General features: G+C 36.6%; 3 protein-coding genes and 1 non-coding gene across 4 annotated transcripts; 1 reads left to right on the top strand and 3 right to left on the bottom strand.

Annotated features, from left to right (window-relative positions):
- The first annotated feature begins 734 nt into the window (after positions 1–734).
- Positions 735–4,440, top strand: LOC121975414 (pumilio homolog 2-like). The gene is made up of 4 exons (XM_042527044.1): positions 735–943; positions 1,075–1,689; positions 3,214–4,039; positions 4,214–4,440. Exons 2-4 carry the CDS (start codon positions 1,084–1,086, stop codon positions 4,438–4,440), a joined length of 1,659 nt encoding a protein of 552 aa, XP_042382978.1. The 5' UTR covers positions 735–943; positions 1,075–1,083.
- A 1,195-nt stretch (positions 4,441–5,635) lies between these two features.
- Positions 5,636–13,731, bottom strand: LOC121978369 (pumilio homolog 4-like). The gene is made up of 9 exons (XM_042530724.1): positions 13,679–13,731; positions 12,267–12,545; positions 12,045–12,186; positions 11,857–11,964; positions 9,784–9,996; positions 9,550–9,660; positions 8,261–8,455; positions 6,192–6,366; positions 5,636–6,107 (listed from the first exon to the last, which is right to left on the bottom strand). The coding sequence occupies exons 1-9, from the start codon at positions 13,729–13,731 to the stop codon at positions 6,079–6,081; spliced, it is 1,305 nt and encodes a 434-aa protein (XP_042386658.1). The 3' UTR covers positions 5,636–6,078.
- On the bottom strand, positions 13,654–13,737 carry TRNAL-CAA. The gene has a single exon. It is a non-coding gene; the product is annotated as a tRNA-Leu (tRNA).
- Positions 13,738–19,186: 5,449 nt separating this feature from the next.
- LOC121978368 (sec-independent protein translocase protein TATB, chloroplastic-like) lies at positions 19,187–21,341 on the bottom strand. Its single transcript, XM_042530723.1, has 5 exons — positions 21,327–21,341; positions 20,057–20,116; positions 19,828–19,954; positions 19,395–19,456; positions 19,187–19,291 (listed from the first exon to the last, which is right to left on the bottom strand). Exons 1-5 carry the CDS (start codon positions 21,339–21,341, stop codon positions 19,187–19,189), a joined length of 369 nt encoding a protein of 122 aa, XP_042386657.1.
- Positions 21,342–21,623: the final 282 nt, after the last annotated feature.

Here is a 21,623-nt window from a genome sequence, read left to right as displayed (position 1 = left end):
TCTTACACCTACGACTTTTTATGATTGAAATATTTAAAGAAGTTATATGCCCCATCATGACCCTTTCTTTTAAACCAATCAATCAATTTCCGAACCAGTAACCATAGTAACAAAGTTCTGGATTTGTAATATCAATAGCAAATCTGAATGCTACCCTTATAACAGATATAAAATCATATTAATACTTAGAGTGAGGATTTTCATAATAAGACAATTAACACGTTCTTTTAATATATAATTTTTAGAGCATCTTTTTTTCTCTAGATAGAAATGTAGTTTGCGGAATTTTTTTTGGGTGCACATTTGTAAATAGCTTGGGGAGGTTATGCATCTTTTGTGTTCCCAATCCACAAACATAAATAGGAAAGTAAACAAACTCAAGTCCGGCTTGGAATTGGTCAAAATAATAACTAACCGATAAGACGTGTAGACTGGAGTCTGCGCTGTGCACGACGTCGTCTAGTTGGACCAATATAACTAGTCGCTAATTGGCTTATCCAATGGGTCCCAGCCCAACGGGCCAATCCGTAGCGGGGCCGATCGAGAACATACCCTGTTATTGTACGGCGAGGATCGCGAGATCACGAATCGGACGCAGAGAAACACGTCACAATTTTTTCCGTTACAATCCAAACCGCCTTAAGGAGCTGGGAACGTTACGCCAAGACCAATCATTTACCCTCCGCTGACTATCCGACGGCCGTCACGTGCCTTAAAAGCAACACCGTCCCCAACGTTTCCAGCAGCCGTTTTCTTCCGCCCCCTTGTTGAACCCTAGATTCTCTACCTTCTCTGTCGCGGCGATCCGAAACGGCTAAAGTTCCTATTTTTACCCATATTCGTTTCGGAGATATCAATCTGGATTTGTAAAAAAGTGTTTTTTAGATCAGAATGGAGGTCATAAGCGCCTAATGGTGGATAAGATGAGGGAACTGTTGTAAAGGCGAGAACTCTCCTCTCCAATTTGTTGTTTCTCGTTTCATTTTGGAATTTCATATTTCTTCGTTTCTTTTTTGTTTGATGCCGAATGATATCATGATCGTCTGAATAAGGGCTCTAATGATGGCTACGCAGTGTTTGAAGATGACACTGGAGACACCAATGAGCGGGAACTTTGATGATGATTTCGACAGGGATATTGACGCTTTGATACAAGAGCAGCAGAACAATAGAGCTGCTGCCTTTGATTTGGACCTGGATGAGCTGAATATTCTCCGTTCCGGAAGTGCACCGCCGACGGTTGATGATTCAAGAACAGCCGTTTGGAGCTTGTTTGGGCACGATGGCTTCGGGGACGGGACCAGCCACTTAAGGGTCCAGGAGTCTGGAGGCTTTCTGTCTGAGGAGGATTTGAGATCGCATCCGGACTATTTATCATACTATTTCTCCAATGAGAATCACAATCCAAGGATGCCGCCTCCAGCGATATCGAAAGAGGACTGGCGTGTCCAACAAAGATTTCATCCGAGGGGCTCTTCATTTGGAGGGATTGGTGATAGGATAGGGAGAAATGAATACATAAAAAATGACGGCCAAAGCAGCTCCCTTTTCTCTGTTCATCCAAGCCTAGAGATGCCAGATTTGCAAAAGCTGCCAGGGGAATTGCTTGAGCAGAATAGCAATGAATTTATCAGGATGCCAGATGTTGGTTTAGGCACGAGGAGAAAAAGTTTTGCTGATGTCCTGCAGGTGTAATTGGTTTATCTTGCTCTGTTATAAATTTGCAGATTTAATACCTGTTTTCAAGTTTTGAAGGAAATGTATTTATGTGTCAATCACCATCTTACTACCAGTAAAACATGTTTGCCAATTTTTAATGATTAACTAGTCAAAGAGCATATATAGCTGGTCATATTAAAGGTTGTAAGTTTTACATAAACTTTCTGCAATCACCTTCCTTGACGGTTACTTAGTAAATATGACCATATTGCATAAATTGATTATCACTCAGTGAGTGTGACTTAGTAAATATGACTCAGGATACATTGTTTCACCTTGTTGCATGCATTTGGTCATACATTAGGCAGTGATAGTGGTGATTATTTTGTTATGAATCTGATTTGAAACAAAACAATTATGTTGTTTACTCCTTATTCTTTTTGGAGGCTTGCATCATTCGTATGTTGTTTAATCATAGTAATAAATGGATCTGATTTTCTTTGTTTCTTGGAACAAGTAAAATATTCGCTCTTCTGTGTCTTTCTCTATCATTACATTATTCTGCTCCTATGCTGATACAATCATGTATTTTTCATACTTCAAGTTCTAATATTGCAAAATTCCGAGGGACAAAATGAGTATTTTCATTTCTACATAATTGATGAATCTTATGCTTGAATGATGCCTGATTAAGTTGCCAGATGATTGTCCTCAGTGCTCAAGTAAAATGTTGTTTGAATATTTTTTTTGGTTTATTTTCATTTTGTCAAAAATGATTATAGGACAGATTTTCATACAGCTAGTTATCATATTATTTTTTACTTAAATGGTGAATGATGCGGAGAGGCTGAAAGGATAGCTAGACAGAACTGATACACATAATTGTATACATTTCAGTGTCTCACATAGCCAATTATATTTGCTCACAATCTCACTACTTGTATGCATAATAACTAGGAAGTCTATGGAGTAGATGATATTTCTAAAATAAGTTTAATTCCAGTTGCTGGACTACTCCTTTATTGAATATTCTGCTAGTTATTATGCCAGTAAATTAGGATATATCAGTTCTATCTAACTTCAACCGTGTGGGATCATGCTGCCTTTTTGAATCATTTTGAGATAATATGATTGCTTGTGATGAATAACCTTATCCTTGATTTAGCTAAGATTGTAATTTATTCTGCCTTTGGTTTTGAACCACCTTCCAGCTTATCAGTAACAAATGATTTTCTTTTTCTGGTGGTGCATATGCATATCATCTAGGTTTTCTATAATATGCATAAAGTTATGGTTAATCTTGAATAGTTTTGTTATGCTAAGAATAGTGTCTATGAATATCACTTGAATATCTTAGGCAAAAGCATGTGGCGTGGTTATGCAGTAGAATCATTAATGTAAATTGTTAGTTAATATGCATCTCCTTGTTGGCCTTTCTTCTGTCATTGATGTTTATGTCCCTACCTTCCTGAGACTTGTTTTAAATGTGTTGCTACTTAATTTGATCTTTAATACAACTTTTTAGGCTTATATCAATAAAATTTATCTTTACAGGAGGACCTTGTCCATCCAGCTATCACTGGAAATTTTTCACGCCCAGCTAGTCGTAATCATTATGATAATATTGATTCGTTAAGGGCTTCAGAACCATCAATGATTCAGCTTCAGAATGACTTGAATGGTTTAAAGGAAATGCAATCTGGATCAACCTCCTCTAGTCTTACTAGGATCCGAAGCCTAGGCTCCTCAATCAATCAATCTTTAGTATCTGCACTGGGTTCTTCTCTTTCTAGAAGTACAACCCCTGATCCTCAATTAATACGAAGATCACCAAGCCCTTGCCTCCCGCCAGTGGGAACAAAAACTAGTAATAGCAATAGACCCAATGTCTTAGGTGGTGTTTCTTCTCATACATCTGGTATCAATATTGAAACTGCTTTTGCTGAATTGAACTTGTCTAGAATGATACCAAAAGAGGAAGAGAGTGATGTGCAATATCTGATTAACAAGGAGACTGTTAGACAATCTGGATTGCTTTATGATGACCCTGGTATTAATAGGCAATTTCTGCATCAAAACATCAGTGAGAAGTCTCAGTCGGCATTATTAGAAAAAGCTCTTGATGATGTCAGGTACTTTGATGCCTCTGAGAAAGCTGGTAGATTAACAGACGTTGAATTAGCTAGATTAACTTCTAATGGGCAAACATACTTCCCAAAGCAACCATCTTATAAGAAAGTACAATCTGCTAGTTCAACAGTTTCTAAAAGTGCACGTCTAAATGCTGATGTGCCTAATACTGACTACAACCGATTGAATTCAAAAGGTTATACTGGGAGCTATGGTGCGCAAATGATGTTAAACAATCAGTTTGGTTCTGGTAATCTTTCTTTTCATTGTCTTATTTATTTCTTTTTCAATTTATTTTTTGTTCTACAAACATAATATGTTTATTAATGAATGTTTAAATTGAATGTGTCACTTTAGAATGTATATTCCTCAGTAGTTTTTTGTTCTCTGCCTCTAATAATCAAAATAGTATTGGATGATGCAGATATGCAATACAATTCATCTACAGGTTCCATGTTCAAACAATATGTACATGGTGCTTCTGATTCACATGTATATCCTCCAGGAAGTTTGGATCCTTATTTAGGACAAAATTATCTTAATATCCACCAAATGGATTTACCTGAATATCCACATCCATACCTGGAAGCATTGCTTGCACAGCAGAATTTACAGTATGGCATGCACCTCAAATCAGATAGCTTGAATTAGGGGTGTCAAAAATGAACCCGACCCGACGACCCAACCCGAATCGACCCGAAAAAAATCAGGTTCGGGTTGGACATTTTCGGGTTCGGGTCGGGTTCGGGTTAGAGGGTATTCGGGTTGAAGATTTTCGGGTTGGATCGGGTCGGGTTCGGGTTGACCCGGGTTGACCCGGGTTGACCCAAATATAGGGTTTAGTGGGGTTTTTTTAGGGTTAAATCAAATTTTATTTTGAAAATTAAGATGTTTTATGTATATTAATATCAAGTTAGTATGATAATGATGAAATATTCAGATAAAAGTAAAGAATTATAGGGAAAATAACTCCAAAAAGTCATTTTGAATCGAATTTTCGGGTTACACGGGTTGGGTTCGGGTTGGGCGGGTTGGGCGGGTTCGGGTTCGGGTTTAGGAGTTTCGGGTTGAATTCGGGTTCGGGTCGGGTTCGGGTTGGGTTATAAAAAAAAAAAAAAAAATTTAACCCGACCCAACCCGACCCGACCCACCCGAATTGACACCCTTACTCAAAGTGCACATTATGTATCCAATAATAACATTCCACAATTCGATCGCGAGCTCCTCGACACGAGATAACTTAAAATAATATTTATATTTATCGAAAATCGAATCATGCCTCCTTGATGACAAATCCAACCCTAATACCAACTCCACTACACCCACGAAGACTAGAATCTTCATCTTCAATCGTTAGGACCATTTAAAAGTAGCTACTAGAATCTTCATCTTCAATCGTTGAGACCTTGGCTACTATAGCATGTATATTTGTGTTTCATAATAGGCTCAAACTTCAGTCGAGCATTGAATAGATTTGATATCAAGCGACCTCTATCCATTAATCCAAGGAGAGCAAGATCAAGAACAGAGACACATGGAAACAAATGCCCATAAACACTTTCATCAAATCAATGAATTGTCTTTTTAAGAAACAATTTAAATTTAGTGACCTTAATACACTCTCAATTCACTATTTATCAGTCACAATGATCGCCAAAACTACATTCATCTCTACTACGTAAATGTCCAAAAGGTCGAGGCCAGGTATGCCTTTCCAACAAAGGCAAACTGTGCTCGAACAGTCCAGTTACGAGAACGTACCAGCTTTCCGAGATAAGTCTACTTCGATACGCTCTGTGGCAGCCGTATCGACATTGAACATGACAATGAATAAGACAGCAGAACATGAATCTAGTTACCCCTGACATACATAAAAACAGCAATTTGTCACAGGAAACATTTCAAAGCCGAATACAAAGGCTTTTGATCAACATATTTGTCGGCGAAGGAACACGTGCACCTTCGCGATAGAACAGCACCCTGACAGCATTACTACATCGACTATACAGGAGTCTTATAGCATTAATTCATTTTAAAGGCCAGACATATCGCCTCGGCTCTGGTTCTGCTAGCCTAACCGTCATTTAGGGCATTGATGTTTCTATCTCTGTTGCTTGAATAAATACAAGTGCACATATACACAGGCTCTGGAAAATTCTTATTTTAAGATGCCTATCTTTTATTTACATCAGCAGGTCGCAGAAGCATCTCTTATACTGAGAAAGATGAGTTGAGCAGTAGCCTCATTATCTGTACAGTCGCGCTGCAGTTTCTCGTGAGATCTCACGATCAACGTGACGACACTCCAATGTGCCTTTCTGTAAAGGAAAGAAAACACAAGTTTAGTGCAGATTTCATGAAAACTTGTAGTGGGCAAAGGCTTTGGAGTACAGATGCATTACCTCCTGTGGCAATAAGCTTCTCAACACGGGCAACTATATGCTTTCCATATGTGTACTTCTTCAAGGGATTCAAGTGAACCTTGATGCGCGAAAGGATGTGTTCACGATTTCGATCATCACATGTCTCTAGAACCTTTTGTACCACATAGTTGCCAAATTGGTCTTTCATCATAGCCTGCAATGCGAATTAGAAAACCAAAACCCATTGAAGAGGAGTCAACTCAAATTATGAAAAGAAAAATCTAAACAACTTGAAAATCATACACAATAAAAACTTCTGCTGTTTAATGTTTTCATCAGCCAAGAGTAGTTCAATTATCAATATGGTATGGTAGAGTATCAATTAAATGATCAGTGTGGTCAAAACAACAAAGATGCCTACGGGAATTTGAATCTGATAGCTGCAAAACATTTATCGACACACGAACCCCTTCACATAATCTGAGCAAAACCACTTGAATCACAATCATCAAACATTCAGCACAATTCTACAAGTATAGTACAATGATAATAGAAAAAAGTTTTTAAAATAAAAACATTTTTATGGGAGGGGGGATGCCCGAGGGAAAAAAAAATTTCATATAAAGCTTCAACTAAGTTGGCACTTGTAATGTTTTTACAAGGTACTAGAAGCCATGAGTGGCAATATCGGTATGAAACATTCAGAGATTCTAAATGTTGGCTGTATTGAAAAGGCAAGCTTGATAGGATCTGAATTGGTTAAAAAAGAAAAGGAAAAAAAGAGAACAAAATAATTATTAATAATTAATCAAAACATAAAATTACTAAATAATAAATAAGTTAGAATTATGTTTATTAATTATTTTATTAATTCTATTAACTTAAGTTTAATTAAGTATTAACTAACTTAATACATATTAAACAATAATTTAAATTTGAAACTATTAAATAATAATTTCAATTAACTAATGATACCTTCACTAGGGATTAGAGTTAGAACATAAAGTCATAGCTTAGCGTGAAAACTAAAGTTGTGAGTCACAACTCTGATGCATGTTGGGGCAGAGAAGATGCCCTCATCTTCCTCGTGATTCGAGGACACCTGAAGCATGAGAAGAAGAGGGTGAGAATATCTTCCTCCTCGAGAATGCCTGAGACAGAAATCGACTTCGATGCAATCTGCCTCTAGCTTTGTGCCTTTGCATGACACCTTCCTCTTGAGAAGTTCTAAAGTTCTAAAGAGAAGAGATGAAGAGAGTGCCACATTCTTTCTCGAGAATGCCTGAGAACATGCGCTAATGCTGACGCATCCACCTCCAGCCTATCCACCTTTGCACAACACTGAAAATGGAGAAATCAGCCAAATTGAGCATTCCACTCTAATTCAGCCTTTTTTCCCCCAAATTTCATCCTATTACCGATTAATAATATCCAACTTTGTGGTCGTTTGACCTCAATTAGTCCAGCTTTTGTTACTCAGAAGGGTGTTCAATTTCTCGGACAAAATCGGATCGGCATCAACCAATCCCAATCCAACTTGCCAATCCGAATCAGTATTGAGCAATTCCACCAACTATGCTAGACGCAATATGTCCAATCCTTCATGCATGATTCCAAAAAAGGGTGCTTCATCTAACTCTTAAGTTTATTACCTCCGAAACATTTCTAAATATGCTCTTCACAGTAGTTATTTGCCTTTAACCACATCATATCGATAGTCTTCAGTCACAACGCAAAAAACTCAGACACAACCTTTCATAATGTAGTCCAGCAAGGTGAAGCAAATGTGATTTGAAACAAATGGGAATTACTAGTAGTATCAGGGTGGGTGGTTCAGGTATTCACCAATAATTCGCAGATACGTCTAAATTGACTTGAGTGTGTCTACAGTTCAAGCATGTTATGGTGCCTCCCCTTCACCTTCTGAGTTTGGCTAGGCGGGAGACGCCTAAACCCATACTTGCAAGATGCCTTAATTGACTTTCCTCCCTATACTAGAGAACAATCAGAATTCTTAAATGTCAAATTATGAATATAATTCCTTCGAACTTCATCAGCTTTCCAAAGTGAATCTCTAATGCTGGAAATAATAAGCGGAAATAAGCTACCTGCAGAGGTTCATTTTCATCTGTCGAACCAAGCATCTCGCTTATTAGGAGTTGGCGTTCCTCAGCAGTGCCATAAGCCAAGCACTTCTCAATGACATTAGATGCATATTTCTGTTGGCTCATTTTAACAATCTGTCCAGCAAGGTTGCTAATGATGACGGAACGCTCTTCAGGTTTCCCATGCCTCAGAACATGCTAATGATAATTAAAATGAGTTAGCTTATAGTGAAACAAAAATCTGAAGATCCAAACTAAAATGATACCTTACGGAAGCAAGCACGCATAAGAACAACGTCACCATACAAGCAAAGGATGCTAAAGAGGTGCAATAATGTGAAGGGAATCAAAACACAGAATCCACTTCAAATAATGTAAGCCATGCGTAGGACAAGCATAAATACATCGTGATTCATTTACAAGGAAGGTTCTCAAATCACAAAACATGAGCAGATAAATAAATGCAAGAATACAAAAAAATAAAACATTGATGAATTACCAACAAACAATATATAAGTGGCAGCAAATCCACAAGGCTAAAGTCTTTCACAACTGACCATGTCAAACTGGCAAAGGTTATTAGTCAAGCATGATGTACTATCCCAATGGTCAAAACATATTTTACCTATTTTTTCGTCTCTTTTTGTGTACATTACAGTAATATAACAAGAACAACACCAAATATGCAAATTGTAGGAGTAATGGCTAATATAAAAATTAACATAAGATAAGTCAACTTTTGGCAATGTATGATAGTCCTTTGGAGCTATTCTGACAAACCAAAAATGGAACAGTTACTAGATAGGTGAATAAGGAATACAACACATACTTATTTCTAGGTATAGATTCTAACATTGCCTAATAACAGATGCCAATAACATGCAACATATCTCAAGGATGAAAGCACATATTTATTGTTAAAGAATGATGAAGACATTTTCCAGTCTTCAATTTCCTTGATGCCCATTTCAAGTCCCAATATTTCTACAAAACATCCAATTTAGAATATGCAAACACACCTCTAAAGTAATAGCACCTAAAGAATTTCTGAGCAATCGGGGGCAATATGTTAACACTGCATATTTGCTTAGATGTAATCTAACAAACAAACAAAATCTAATGTTCAAATGTAGATTTTCACCTTATCACTCAATGTTTTATTACTCAATCACTATACCCAAAGGGACATTACTTGTGCCAAGGAATGTAATGAAAAGCAAGCAATGTAAGCATTCTACAAAAACTTGTGCATGTTAATATGTCAAACAGATCTAGCAAATAAGATAACCTACTTGGATAACATAATTCCCATATTGGTCCTGTGCCAAATCGCAAACAGACTGCATGATCTCATCCATCATAATGCTTTGAGTTTCTGGATCATTACAGTACTCCAGCACTCTCTGCATAATTAATAATACATATATACAAGTGAAATCAGGAAACACTTCTGAGCAAATAGTTTCTTAATATTATTTTCCAACAACTGCCACTTATAAAATAACCAAAAATAATTATGTTGAAACCTGTATAACCCGACATCCATATGGATGGGTAGACAGTGCTAGAACATGCCCATAGAAAGATTCAATGATGAATTGTATCATCTCCTGAGGAACACATTCAATACACTTCTGGATTACATGGTTTCCATTCTGATCACGAACACATTTCATTATATGTCCATCAAGCTCTAGTACCATTTCAGTCTTTTGAGCAACATCAACCACTTCTAACGCCTGCATAGTAGTAAATACTTGATATTTGTAAACCAACAGAAATCAACAGTTCAACACCAATCAGATCTAATATTCCATATTTAAAGCACTAAAATGATGGGGAACCTGGAAAAGAGTAACATAGGTTATGCACCGCATCAAACGTACCAACTATGCATTACAAAAAACAGCTCAAATCCACTATTCTGTCTTATCTAGTAAAAATGACCAAAGAAAGTACGAAGTTGGTCTTTGGCTCAACCAAAATATTTAGAATTCCAATTTTAACATAGAAACCATAATGAGAATGTCCTGCAACACAATCAACTCAGAAACTCATTGATTTCAACCATGAAAAAGAGACTCTAATGAGGCCCAAGCTGCTAGGAACCTTTTTTTTCTTTATTTGGTGTATCACAGTGTCTAACCAATTCCTAAATTAAGAAAGTATGATACTTTTTATTGTGGGATTCACCATGGGTATTTCTGTGCACGTATTTTTTTATTGAATTTCCATTAATAGCTGTCATTTTGACAACTTGTGCATTTCAAAGTGTCAGATGGCAAATAGACTGTGCAAGTTGATTGCATAAGAGTGGATACATATTCACAGAGTATGTGAAAGCTCAAGATATGTGGACTCAAATGAGTACCTAATAAGGGTATGAATCCATGCTCTACGTAGCTACTTCTATAAACTATGATACATGATGATTGTGATCAATGAGATGTTTTTCTCTGACATTGCAGGTGTGTGTTAAATATCTGACAGTGGTGAAGGTTGATGAAGAATCAGAGTATGAGAGGTATGAGTTCCATGTTTTGTATGCTTACTTGACACAGTTACTTCAATACCTTCTTTTTGTGACTCAACATGTATGTGATGGATATCTGACTATGGGGAAGGTGGACGAAGAATCTGTGTGTAGGTAGCAGCTCAAGATTTTCTATGCTTTGGCTCAGTTACTTTTATACCTTTTTTCTTTGCGACTCAGACTCAATAACTTCTATAATTGTTCACAGGTCATAAAAGAATATGCAATGTTTAAAGAATAAATCTTGTTGAAAAGTTGTTTGACCTGATTGTTGTGATATGCAAATTCATGGGGCAATGCATATGGAGGTCAAATTAAATTTTGAATTTGCCTCAATGCTACTTATACTATGTGAGAGTGCAAACTGCAAATCCTCTTACATATAAATATTTTAAATGTTGCTTAGATCCAGCAAAATGGGCACTTCCCAACCAAAAAAAAGTATCTCCTAGATCAAATGCTCGCCAAGGCCTAGAGAAGGCACTTTCGCGAGGCATGCCTAGCTTAAGACACCTAGGGGTAGCTACCCCTGAGTTACACATAATTGATAAGCACCTACTATCTTGTATCACTCGATTTGCATAGAATCTTCAAAGTATAAGCAGCATAAACCTTTAATTTGCGAGTCATGTATCATGCAGTGGACTGTAATCAAATTGGTGTTTGCTTGTAAGTGCATATTTAACCACTGCTATAAGCTTGATATTTCAGCTAGAGACTCCTATCCCAAATCCCAATAGTATATACTAGATGGTATCAGTATGGATCAATAATTTATCAAGATGCTTATAAGTCTAAATTTGTAATTTATACTGATGCTAATACCATATTAGCATCCACTTGGTGCTGGCTAGCATCCAGCTAATTTAATCTAGAACACATTGACTTATCCACATAAGTGATCTTCAATTACAAATATTACATTATCCAATAAAGTTAGACAAACCCAACTATCAAAAGTAGCCATAACGAACTTGCAGCCCATGCAGGATAAGTCGATTAAAAGATGTAACCACATTATAAACATTAACGCTATGAAATTCAGATTATCCCAAGCTTAACAAACCTTCTGGATTACTCTACACCCATACATTTGAAGACTGAGAGGCAAAACATGGCCCTTAAGATGACTTGCAAGTTGCTTTCTTTGAATTTCTGTACCATGCTCAAAGAACTGCAACCCAATTAGCAATGAACATTTAAAAGTTTTCTAGGGAAAAAAAATCAAGATTTAATTTGTTAACATAAGCATACTTTCTGAATGACATAGTTCCCAAACACATCAGTCATTAGAGAATGAGCTTTAGGGAGTATCTCGGGGAAAATTTTGTTCTTTTCTTCAACTGAGGCAGTCTCAAGTTTCTGTTGGATAAAACGACTGCCGTACTGATCCGCACTAAAAAAAAGACAAAAAAAAAGATCTGATAGCAACTCTAAAATTTGAAGAGAATGAAACCAAAATGAGTCAGTGAATACCTGAACTCAACAACATGACCTACAATATCTGATAGCTCCAAAAGTAATGTCTTCTTGTTCTTAAATTCTTCCAACAAAGATGGCAACATATAGCCTTCTCTCATGCCGCCATTTTCTCCAGCTTCCCTTCTCAACATAGAAAGAGCATGCGATAACCTATCATTTTGCCTCAAAGGACTCCTTGTACCCAAAGGAGAATGAGCGTTAGTAGTTAATGAACCTCCCAAATATGGCATCCCAATACCATAAGCATGGCTACCAAAGTAACCATGATTCAAGCTAAGGGTGTCAATTCGGGTGGGTCGGGTCGGGTTGGGTCGGGTTAAATTTTTTTTTTTTTTTTATAACCCAACCCGAACCCGACCCGAACCCGAATTCAACCCGAAACTCCTAAACCCGAACCCGAACCCGCCCAACCCGCCCAACCCGAACCCAACCCGTGTAACCCGAAAATTCGATTCAAAATGACTTTTTGGAGTTATTTTCCCTATAATTCTTTACTTTTATCTGAATATTTCATCATTATCATACTAACTTGATATTAATATACATAAAACATCTTAATTTTCAAAATAAAATTTGATTTAACCCTAAAAAAACCCCACTAAACCCTATATTTGGGTCAACCCGGGTCAACCCGGGTCAACCCGAACCCGACCCGATCCAACCCGAAAATCTTCAACCCGAATACCCTCTAACCCGAACCCGACCCGAACCCGAAAATGTCCAACCCGAACCTGATTTTTTTCGGGTCGATTCGGGTTGGGTCGTCGGGTCGGGTTCATTTTTGACACCCCTAGTTTGGAGACGTTTTGCCATTGGAAGAGAAAGATTTTAAATGATAATCGAGCATAATGAGCTCTGGATGATGTTTAGCTCAATGAGGTAAAAAAATTAATAATTAATTTCTTTGGAAAGGGTAATCCGGTGCACAAAGCTCTCACCATGCGGAGTCCCGGGGAATGATCCATTGTATGCAGCCTTATCCTGCTTTTTGCAAGAGACTATTTTCAAGATTCGAACTCGTGATTTTTTGTCATATGGTAACAACTTAATCGTTGCAGCAAGACTCCCTTTCAATTAATTTCTTTGGAAAAAGAATGATTTTAAATGACAATCGAGCATAATCTCCTGATGGTGTTGAGCTCAATGAGGTAAATAAATTAACGCTTAATCTTTTTGAAAAAGGAAAATATTTTTCAGAAAATAAATTTAAATTCTCATTGACCAAGTAGTGACTAAAGTATTATTTTGTTTTAAATTCTTATCGTAATATTATTTGTCCCATAATCATGACGTACTAAAAGAGATTATATAAATAAAAAAGGAACTATTTAAAGAAAATTCCCTTTTTCTTTTGATTATCTTTTTTAAATAAAAAATAAATTGTCAGAAGTGGGATTTGAACCCACGCTCTCTCACGAGAACCAGAACTTGAGTCTGGCGCCTTAGACCACTCGGCCATCCTGACGCTTGTGTCATCTTGATCATAATTATTAATTTGATAAATATATTAATGATTTATCCAAATATATCCCAATACTGAATCTATTCTAAATTGTATGTAAATATTCTTTTTCATATTTTACAGCCAACTTACTTCAAACTTCATCTCGCTTAGATGAACGCTTATGTTAATGCATTATTCTAATAAACTCTAAAATATACATTTTAGATGCATTGAAAGTCTTACCATTAGTTTTAGATTTTTTTTAAAAAATAATTATACGATAACATAGGGAAAATAATGAAGGGGCACAAATATTTTAATAAAAAAAATTAATATAAGTGTTTGATTTGATAAATTAGACTACCATCAGAGTTATTTAGCAACTGAGTTCTGAGTTATGTTAGGCAGCATTTGAGCATTTGTGAACTTCATGACCTCCTCTAAAATAAACACATCATCTGTTAAGAGTTGATAAGTTTTTGTCCGAATCTTCTGTAGATAAAAGTTTGTCCGGGTTTTTAGTGTTGTCCGAGTTTTTTGATTTAATCGTTTGCTGCGTGGTTGAACGTGGAGTTGAATAGGTTCATTGTAAAAGCCTATATATATGTTTGGTTTTTTGATATCAAGTGAGGTTGAGTTTCCATTCTGTTTCTTCGTTCTTCTCCTCCTCTAGAGTAACAGTTGTATCAGAGCTTTGCACGAGGAATCATAACACCGGCACCGGCGTCACAAATTGGAGACCAGAGGCGATCGTCAGCGAGCAGACACGAGGAATCATAACACCGGCACTGGGTATCAAAACTTTTAAACAGTTTTTTGCACTTCGACGGTGGTGATTTATTAAATTGCTCCTATTTTGTGTGATAAATTATCTTCTTCAATGGCATTTGAAAATAATTTTGTGCAACCTGCGATTCCACGCTTTGATGGTCACCATGACCATTGGAGCATGCTCATGGAGAATTTTTTAAGGTCCAAAGAATATTGGACGGTTGTGATTTCTGGAGTAGCAGAATCGATAGAAGGTGTTGCGCTAACAGATGCGCAATTGAAAGATCTTAAAGCAAAGAATTATCTTTTCCAAGCTATTGATCGCTCAATCTTGGAAACCATTCTCTGCAAGAATACCGCAAAAGATATCTGGGATTCTATGAAAAAGAAGTACCAAGGTACAACAAGAGCTAAGAGGCAGCAGCTTCAAGCACTTCGTTCAGAGTTTGAAATGCTCCGAATGAAATCAGGAGAATCAGTTGCAGAATATTTTTCAAGAACGATGGCAATCGTCAACAAAATGCGAATCCTTGGCGACAAGACAGAGGATGTTCTCATCATTGAAAAAATTCTTCGATCTATGACACCAAAATTTAATTTTGTTGTCTGCGCCATTGAAGAAGCAAACGATGTAAGTCTACTTTCAATTGATGAATTACAAAGTTCATTATTGGTTCATGAACAGAAAATCAATCAAAATGAAAAAGAGGAGCAAGCATTGAAGGCTTTATCAGAAAATCACTCTACAAATTATAGAAGTGATAGAGGACGAGGAAGAGGCAGAGGTCGAGGAAGAGGAGGTAGAAATAACAACGATCGTGGAAACCAACAACACAATCAACATCAAGAGAATTATTTTCAAAAAGGAGGACGTGGAGGTCATTATTCAACGACGAATAGAACAAAGTCAACAGACAAGTCCAATGTTGAATGTTACCGATGTCATAGGTATGACCATTATAGATCAGAATGTTATACTAATTTGAAAAGGCAAAATGGAGATCAGACTAACTTTGCAGAAGAAGAAGAAGTGTCTCTTTTGATGGTGTGTCATGAGAAAGAAAAAACACAACGACATGTATGGTATTTGGATACAGGCTGCAGCAATCACATGTCTGGAGAAAAAGATACATTTTCTGACTTGGATGAAACCTTTCGCAGTTCTGTCAAATTTGGCGATAACTCTATAATTTCTGTTATGGGAAAGGGAAAGGTAACCATACAAGCAAAAGGAGATACTACCCATACTATCTCTAATGTTCTTTTTGTGCCAGATTTAAAGACTAATTTGCTTAGTGTGGGTCAGCTACAAGAAAAAGGATATGAAATTGCTATTAAAGAAGGAGTTTGTCGCATTCAAGATGCAAAGTTGGGCTTAATTGCGCAAGTTAACATGACAGCTAATCGTATGTTTCCGCTTTATCTTCATACTACATCTCATTCATGTTTTTTAGCAAAATTTGATGATGAAGCATGGTTATGGCACTTTCGCTATGGACATTTAAATTTTAGTGGGTTAAAACATTAAAACAGAAGAATATGGTAGTCGGTCTCCCTCAAATTACATCTCCTTCTCAAGTTTGTGAAGAATGTGTTGTTAGCAAACAACACCGTAATCAATTCCCACAAGGAAAATCTTGGAGAGCAAAGGCGGCATTGGAGCTTGTGCATTCAGATATTTGCGGGCCAATAACACCACATTCTAATGGAGGTAAAAGATACATAATTACCTTTATTGATGATTACAGTCGCAAAATATGGATTTATTTTTTGCAAGAAAAATCCGAAGCTTTTACTGCTTTCAAAAATTATAAAGTACTTGTCGAGAAAGAAATTGGGAACTCGATTAAAGTTTTGCATACAGATCGTGGTGGAGAATATAACTCACATGAATTTGCAAATTTCTGTGAGAATCATGGAATCAGAAGGCAACTTACAGCTGCTTACACACCCCAACAGAATGGTATATGCGAGAGGAAGAATCGCACTATTATGAATATGGTGCGAAGCCTTCTGACGACAAGTGGTGTTCCTAAAAATTTTTGGCCAGAAGCAGTTAATTGGAGCATCCATATACTGAATAGAAGTCCCACATTATCTGTTCAAAATATGACACCAGAGGAAGCTTGGAGTGGAAGAAAACCAACGGTTGATCATTTTCGGGTTTTTGGATGTATCGCTTATGCCCATATTCCAGATGAAAGGAGAAAGAAGCTAGACAGCAAAGGTGAAAAATGCATTTTTCTTGGTATAAGTAATACATCGAAAGCTTATAGATTATATAATCCTTGCACTAAGAAAATCATTATAAGCCGTGATGTTGTTTTTGATGAAAAAGACACTTGGCCATGGAATCAAAATGGCGTTAAAAAAATTATCCCAGCAGATCTTGATGATAATGAGAAAGTACAACAACCTATGGAGGATGAGCACCATGAGGAAGTCTCTCAAAATATTCCTATAACAGATCAAAGTCCAATGGAAGCAGAATCGCAAAGGCCACAACGTGTTCGAAGAAGACCAGCATGGATGTCTAATTACGAGGTGACTGGAATTGATCAAGGTGATGATCCTCTTACACATTTTGCTTTATTTTCAAATTGTGATCCGACAACCTTTGAAAGTGCTGTCAAAGATGCAAAATGGCGTAAGACGATGGATGATGAAATTGAAGCCATTGAAAGAAACGATACTTGGGAGTTGACTGATCTTCCGAAAGGGCACAAAACCATTGGTGTGAAGTGGGTCTTCAAAACAAAGATAAAAGAAAATGATGAAGTTGATAAGTATAAGGCGCGTCTGGTAGCTAAGGGATATAAGCAAGAGTATGGGATTGATTATACAGAAGTTTTTGCTCCCGTTGCAAGACATGACACAATCAGATTGGTGATTGCATTAGCGGCACAAAACTCGTGGTCTATTTACCAGTTAGATGTCAAATCGGCATTCTTGCATGGAAACTTGGAGGAACAGGTATTTGTAGAACAACCCCTTGGTTATATTAAGATCGGAAATGAGCATAAAGTATATAGATTAAAGAAAGCTCTCTATGGATTAAAACAAGCTCCACGAGCTTGGTATAGTCGCATTGAGTCTTATTTCTTCAAAGAAGGCTTTCACAAATGTCCATATGAGCACACACTCTTTATTAAAATTGGAGATATGGGGAAATTGCTCATTGTCTGCCTATATGTAGACGATCTCATATTTACTGGAACTGATGATTTCCTGTTTCAGGAATTTAAGAAATCCATGATGGTTGAATTTGAAATGTCTGATCTTGGAATGATGCATTACTTCCTTGGCATGGAAGTAGTGCAATCAACTAAAGGAATCTTTATTTCTCAAAAGAAGTATGTGCAAGAAATTTTGGACAGGTTTCAAATGAAAGATTGCAATCCTGTAAGCACTCCAACTGAGTTTGGCTTGAAGCTAAACAAGGATCATGAAGGGAAGAAGGTGGACAGTACAATTTATAAGCAAATTGTTGGCAGTTTGATGTATTTAACTGCGACAAGGGCAGACATAATGTATTCTGTGAGTTTAATAAGTAGATACATGGAGAATCCAACAGAAATACATCTGTTAGCTGCCAAGAGAATCCTTCGTTACCTACAAGGAACTAAAGATTTTGGACTATTCTACAAGAAGGGTGAAAAATTGGAGTTGTTCGGATTTACTGACAGCGATTATGCAGGAGATCAAGATGATAGAAAAAGTACTTCAGGCTATGTATTTATGCTGGGCACAGGAGCCGTATCATGGTCTTCTAAGAAGCAACCAATTGTTTCCTTGTCAACTACAGAAGCTGAATTTATTGCTGCAACAGCTTGTGCTTGTCAAGCTATCTGGTTGAGAAAAATTCTTGAAGAGCTTCAGTTCAAACAAGTTGAAGCTACTACAGTTTTTTGTGATAATAATTCAGCAATCAAACTCTCTAAGAATCCTGTGCTACATGGCAGAAGCAAACATATCGATGTGAAGTATTATTTTTTAAGAGATCTCAGCAATGATGGAACAATCAAACTGATTTAATTTATTGCCGCAGTGAAGATCAAGTTGCAGATATACAGACCAAGCCTCTCAAAATTGCTACATTTGTGAGGTTACGTGGTCTACTTGGAGTTTGTTCGCGTACTGCTATTATTTTTTCTTAAACTGTTTTCTGCCGACTTCAGTTTAAGGGAGGGTGTTAAGAGTTGATAAGTTTTTGTCCGAGTCTTCTGTAGATAAAAGTTTGTCCGGGTTTTTAGTGTTGTCCGAGTTTTTTGATTTAATCGTTTGCTGCGTGGTTGAACGTGGAGTTGAATAGGTTCATTGTAAAAGCCTATATATAGGTTTGGTTTTTTGATATCAAGTGAGGTTGAGTTTCCATTCTGTTTCTTCGTTCTTCTCCTCCTCTAGAGTAACATCATCACCTTCAAAATCATCTACATCAATCATTGTTAATTCCAACTGTTATAAAATATTTGATTGCATCAGAGTAAGGAGTATTAAGGAGAATAAATAAAGTAAATTTCGCAATCATTTTATGAATTTTTGAAGAATTATGAAACAGGAACATTGACAAAGAAATCTGACTACAAAACTTCACTAGGTGACATGTTTAGCAAGACAGTAAGTTATAGATTGTTTGTCTTGCATCAATTTCCTATGCTCATCTTTAATTTTCCATTGGGGTATTACTCATGCATCAGCTTCATCTCTGGTTATCCGACTTCTCTGAAGATTGTGTGTCCACATCCGATTGGACAATGCTTGTTTCAGTTGTCATTGCAGCTAAATTAAGTTTCTGAAGTGCTTTCTGTTTTTATCAAGTTATGTCATTCAAAAGTGTGAATAATCAAATCATCAAGGGCATGAGATGCCTAACCTTGTGCTTGCTCTTCAGATGTTTGTTCTCCTACTTGAGATGTGATACCTTTAGATATGGCATCAGAGGCAGCCAGCTGCTGTTCTTCTTTGCCCTCTATCGAAATGAGTGGATAACACAAAATTCAAAAACGAAAAACAATAATCCACTGCCAGAATAGAATGGCTACAACAATGTAATTTTTTATATTGAGTTTTATACAAGGCTATATTGTTGGCAGTATTCACATTAATCATTTTCACTTTGACTAATATTCTCTTTAGTTTCCCTCTTCATCATGCTTTTTCTATTTTAATAGATTCAACTCGTTTGATTATATTTGGATGCCCTCATCATTTTATTGCCTTTTTTTATCATCTATTTGTCTTGGTCTCTACTCTCTTATTTGTTCCTATTTTGTTCTCCAATGCAGACTTACCATTCATGATTATCAGACCTAAACTTGTACATCACTTACTTGGATCTACCACAGTCCACAGTTTCTTGTTTTTCATCAACGTGTAAGGCAGATTTGTTGATGTAATTCCTAGGAGAGACAACTTCATCAATTCCAATCTCCTGCTCAAGGGTGCTCTTGAAGTCTTTAGGCACTTCCTGTAGCATGAGAACCATTGAATGGCAATTACAGCTTAGTCGGAAGCAACTCATTGGTTTTCGACAGCAATTTATCATGGATAATGTGCAAACAAAATTAACCTGAAGCTCCCTAATAGTTGGCTGGAAAGCACGCAAAGTCTTCCCCAAATTACGTGCTACCTGCAAGGTAGGGATTTGGTCAAGAAGTATCCAAGGAAGCTGGCAAATAACTAAGCCAACAAACTGGAAGCTAGCACTGACATCTGAATAAATAATAAAAAATGTTCTCCTGTAATCTTTATGCAGAATAAATAATAATGAATCAAATCATCTACGTATGTGAAGGAAGATACCGAGTAGAGTAATGACCAAAGTAAAAAAAAAAACAAGTAGTATTGAACAAATGCTATGTTGATGGCAGTGAGGTATTTGATGAAGGTCTGAGACTCTGAATGACATGTTCAATAAACTAATAGCGAGCAAAATATTTGTTGGATTTGGATCAAAAAACATCTTCTCTCTATCAGAACCTGCAAGAACAGGTACCCCTACAAGTTGTAGTGGTAAATCAATTCTTACGATGGAATGAAGCTTAGTATCAGTGCCTTCCGCTGCATTAGCATGCTAGACTTAGGGCTGCAAACGAATCGAGCCGGCCCGCAAATTTTTCCTGCCGGTTCGAAAAATATTTGATTCATATTTGAATTTATCGAATTCGAGCCGAACTCGAAAATGTTTGAATTTTTTTTTGAACCCAAATTATATTATTCGAGTCGCTCGCGAGACTCAATATTTATTAATATAAGTTAAATATATATATTAAATAAATAAATTTCGAGTCTTTCGAATTTATTTTCGAGCAATAATTCACGAACATATTCGAATATTTCGAACTAAACTCGAACCTGAACTCTAATTCGAATTGAACTCGAACCAAACATTTTAAATTTTTCGAGCTTCGAATCGAGCTCGAATTCGAATATACCTATTTCGAGTCGAATTCGAGCCTTAAATTTTTCTATATATTTGACTCGATTCGATTCGTTTACACCTCTATGTTAGACTATATAGCCTTAAATTTTTCTATATATTTGACTTGATTCGATTCGTTTACATCTCTATGTTAGACTATATAGCTTTAAATTTTTCTATATATTTGACTCGGTTTGATTCGTTTACACCTCTATGTTAGACTATATAGTCTTATATTTTTCTATATATTTGACTCGATTCATTTACACCTCTATGTTAGACTATATAATCTTAAAATTTTCTATATATTTGACACGATTTATTTACACCCCTACGTGAGACTATATATAAGTTAGCACCAAAGCAAGGGTTTTTCGATGATCAGGAGGAACATCTTCGATAACCTCGTGATTCTCACTCTTGCTTCATGCATCAGCGTGAACCAATCCCTAATCCTTCCAAAATTGGCTATGCATATGAACACTCTGGATCAAAGAACTTTCTGGCGGGGTTGTCGAGAGGAGCCACCGTTACGGTTGCTGTAACGGCTGCTACGATAAATTTAACAGTCATTAAAATAACACTTGCACAAACCTAACCAATCAAAATTTATCATTAAAATAGAATAAATTAAACCGATATAAAATCACACAATCAATCGACTGCAAACAATTCGATTTAATTATTTTACTCAAAATCTAAATTTTATAACCGA

The sequence above is a fragment of the Zingiber officinale genome, chromosome 4B, assembly GCF_018446385.1.
Source record: "Zingiber officinale cultivar Zhangliang chromosome 4B, Zo_v1.1, whole genome shotgun sequence".
Classification (NCBI taxonomy): domain Eukaryota; kingdom Viridiplantae; phylum Streptophyta; class Magnoliopsida; order Zingiberales; family Zingiberaceae; genus Zingiber; species Zingiber officinale.
The sequence above is the reverse complement of the archived record's forward strand: the minus strand, read 5'-3'. Positions and strand labels throughout refer to the sequence as shown.

Excerpts from the sequence above, each read along its gene's own strand:
- LOC121975414 (XM_042527044.1), top strand. The coding sequence starts at position 1,084 with ATGACACTGGAGACACCAATGAGCGGGAACTTTGATGATGATTTCGAC. Across the intron at positions 1,690-3,213 it reads GTTTTGCTGATGTCCTGCAG|GAGGACCTTGTCCATCCAGC; the intron begins GTGTAATTGGTT and ends TTATCTTTACAG. Across the intron at positions 4,040-4,213 it reads AAACAATCAGTTTGGTTCTG|ATATGCAATACAATTCATCT; the intron begins GTAATCTTTCTT and ends TGGATGATGCAG.
- LOC121978369 (XM_042530724.1), bottom strand. The coding sequence starts at position 13,731 with ATGGCCGAGTGGTCTAAGGCGCCAGACTCAAGTTCTGGTTCTCGTGAG. Across the intron at positions 8,456-9,549 it reads ATGGGAATTATGTTATCCAA|CATGTTCTGAGGCATGGGAA; the intron begins GTAGGTTATCTT and ends AATTATCATTAG. Across the intron at positions 6,367-8,260 it reads ATGAAAATGAACCTCTGCAG|GCTATGATGAAAGACCAATT; the intron begins GTAGCTTATTTC and ends TTCGCATTGCAG.
- LOC121978368 (XM_042530723.1), bottom strand. Across the intron at positions 19,955-20,056 it reads CAACTATTAGGGAGCTTCAG|GAAGTGCCTAAAGACTTCAA; the intron begins GTTAATTTTGTT and ends CTCATGCTACAG. Across the intron at positions 19,292-19,394 it reads CTAAAGGTATCACATCTCAA|AAAGCACTTCAGAAACTTAA; the intron begins GTAGGAGAACAA and ends TGATAAAAACAG.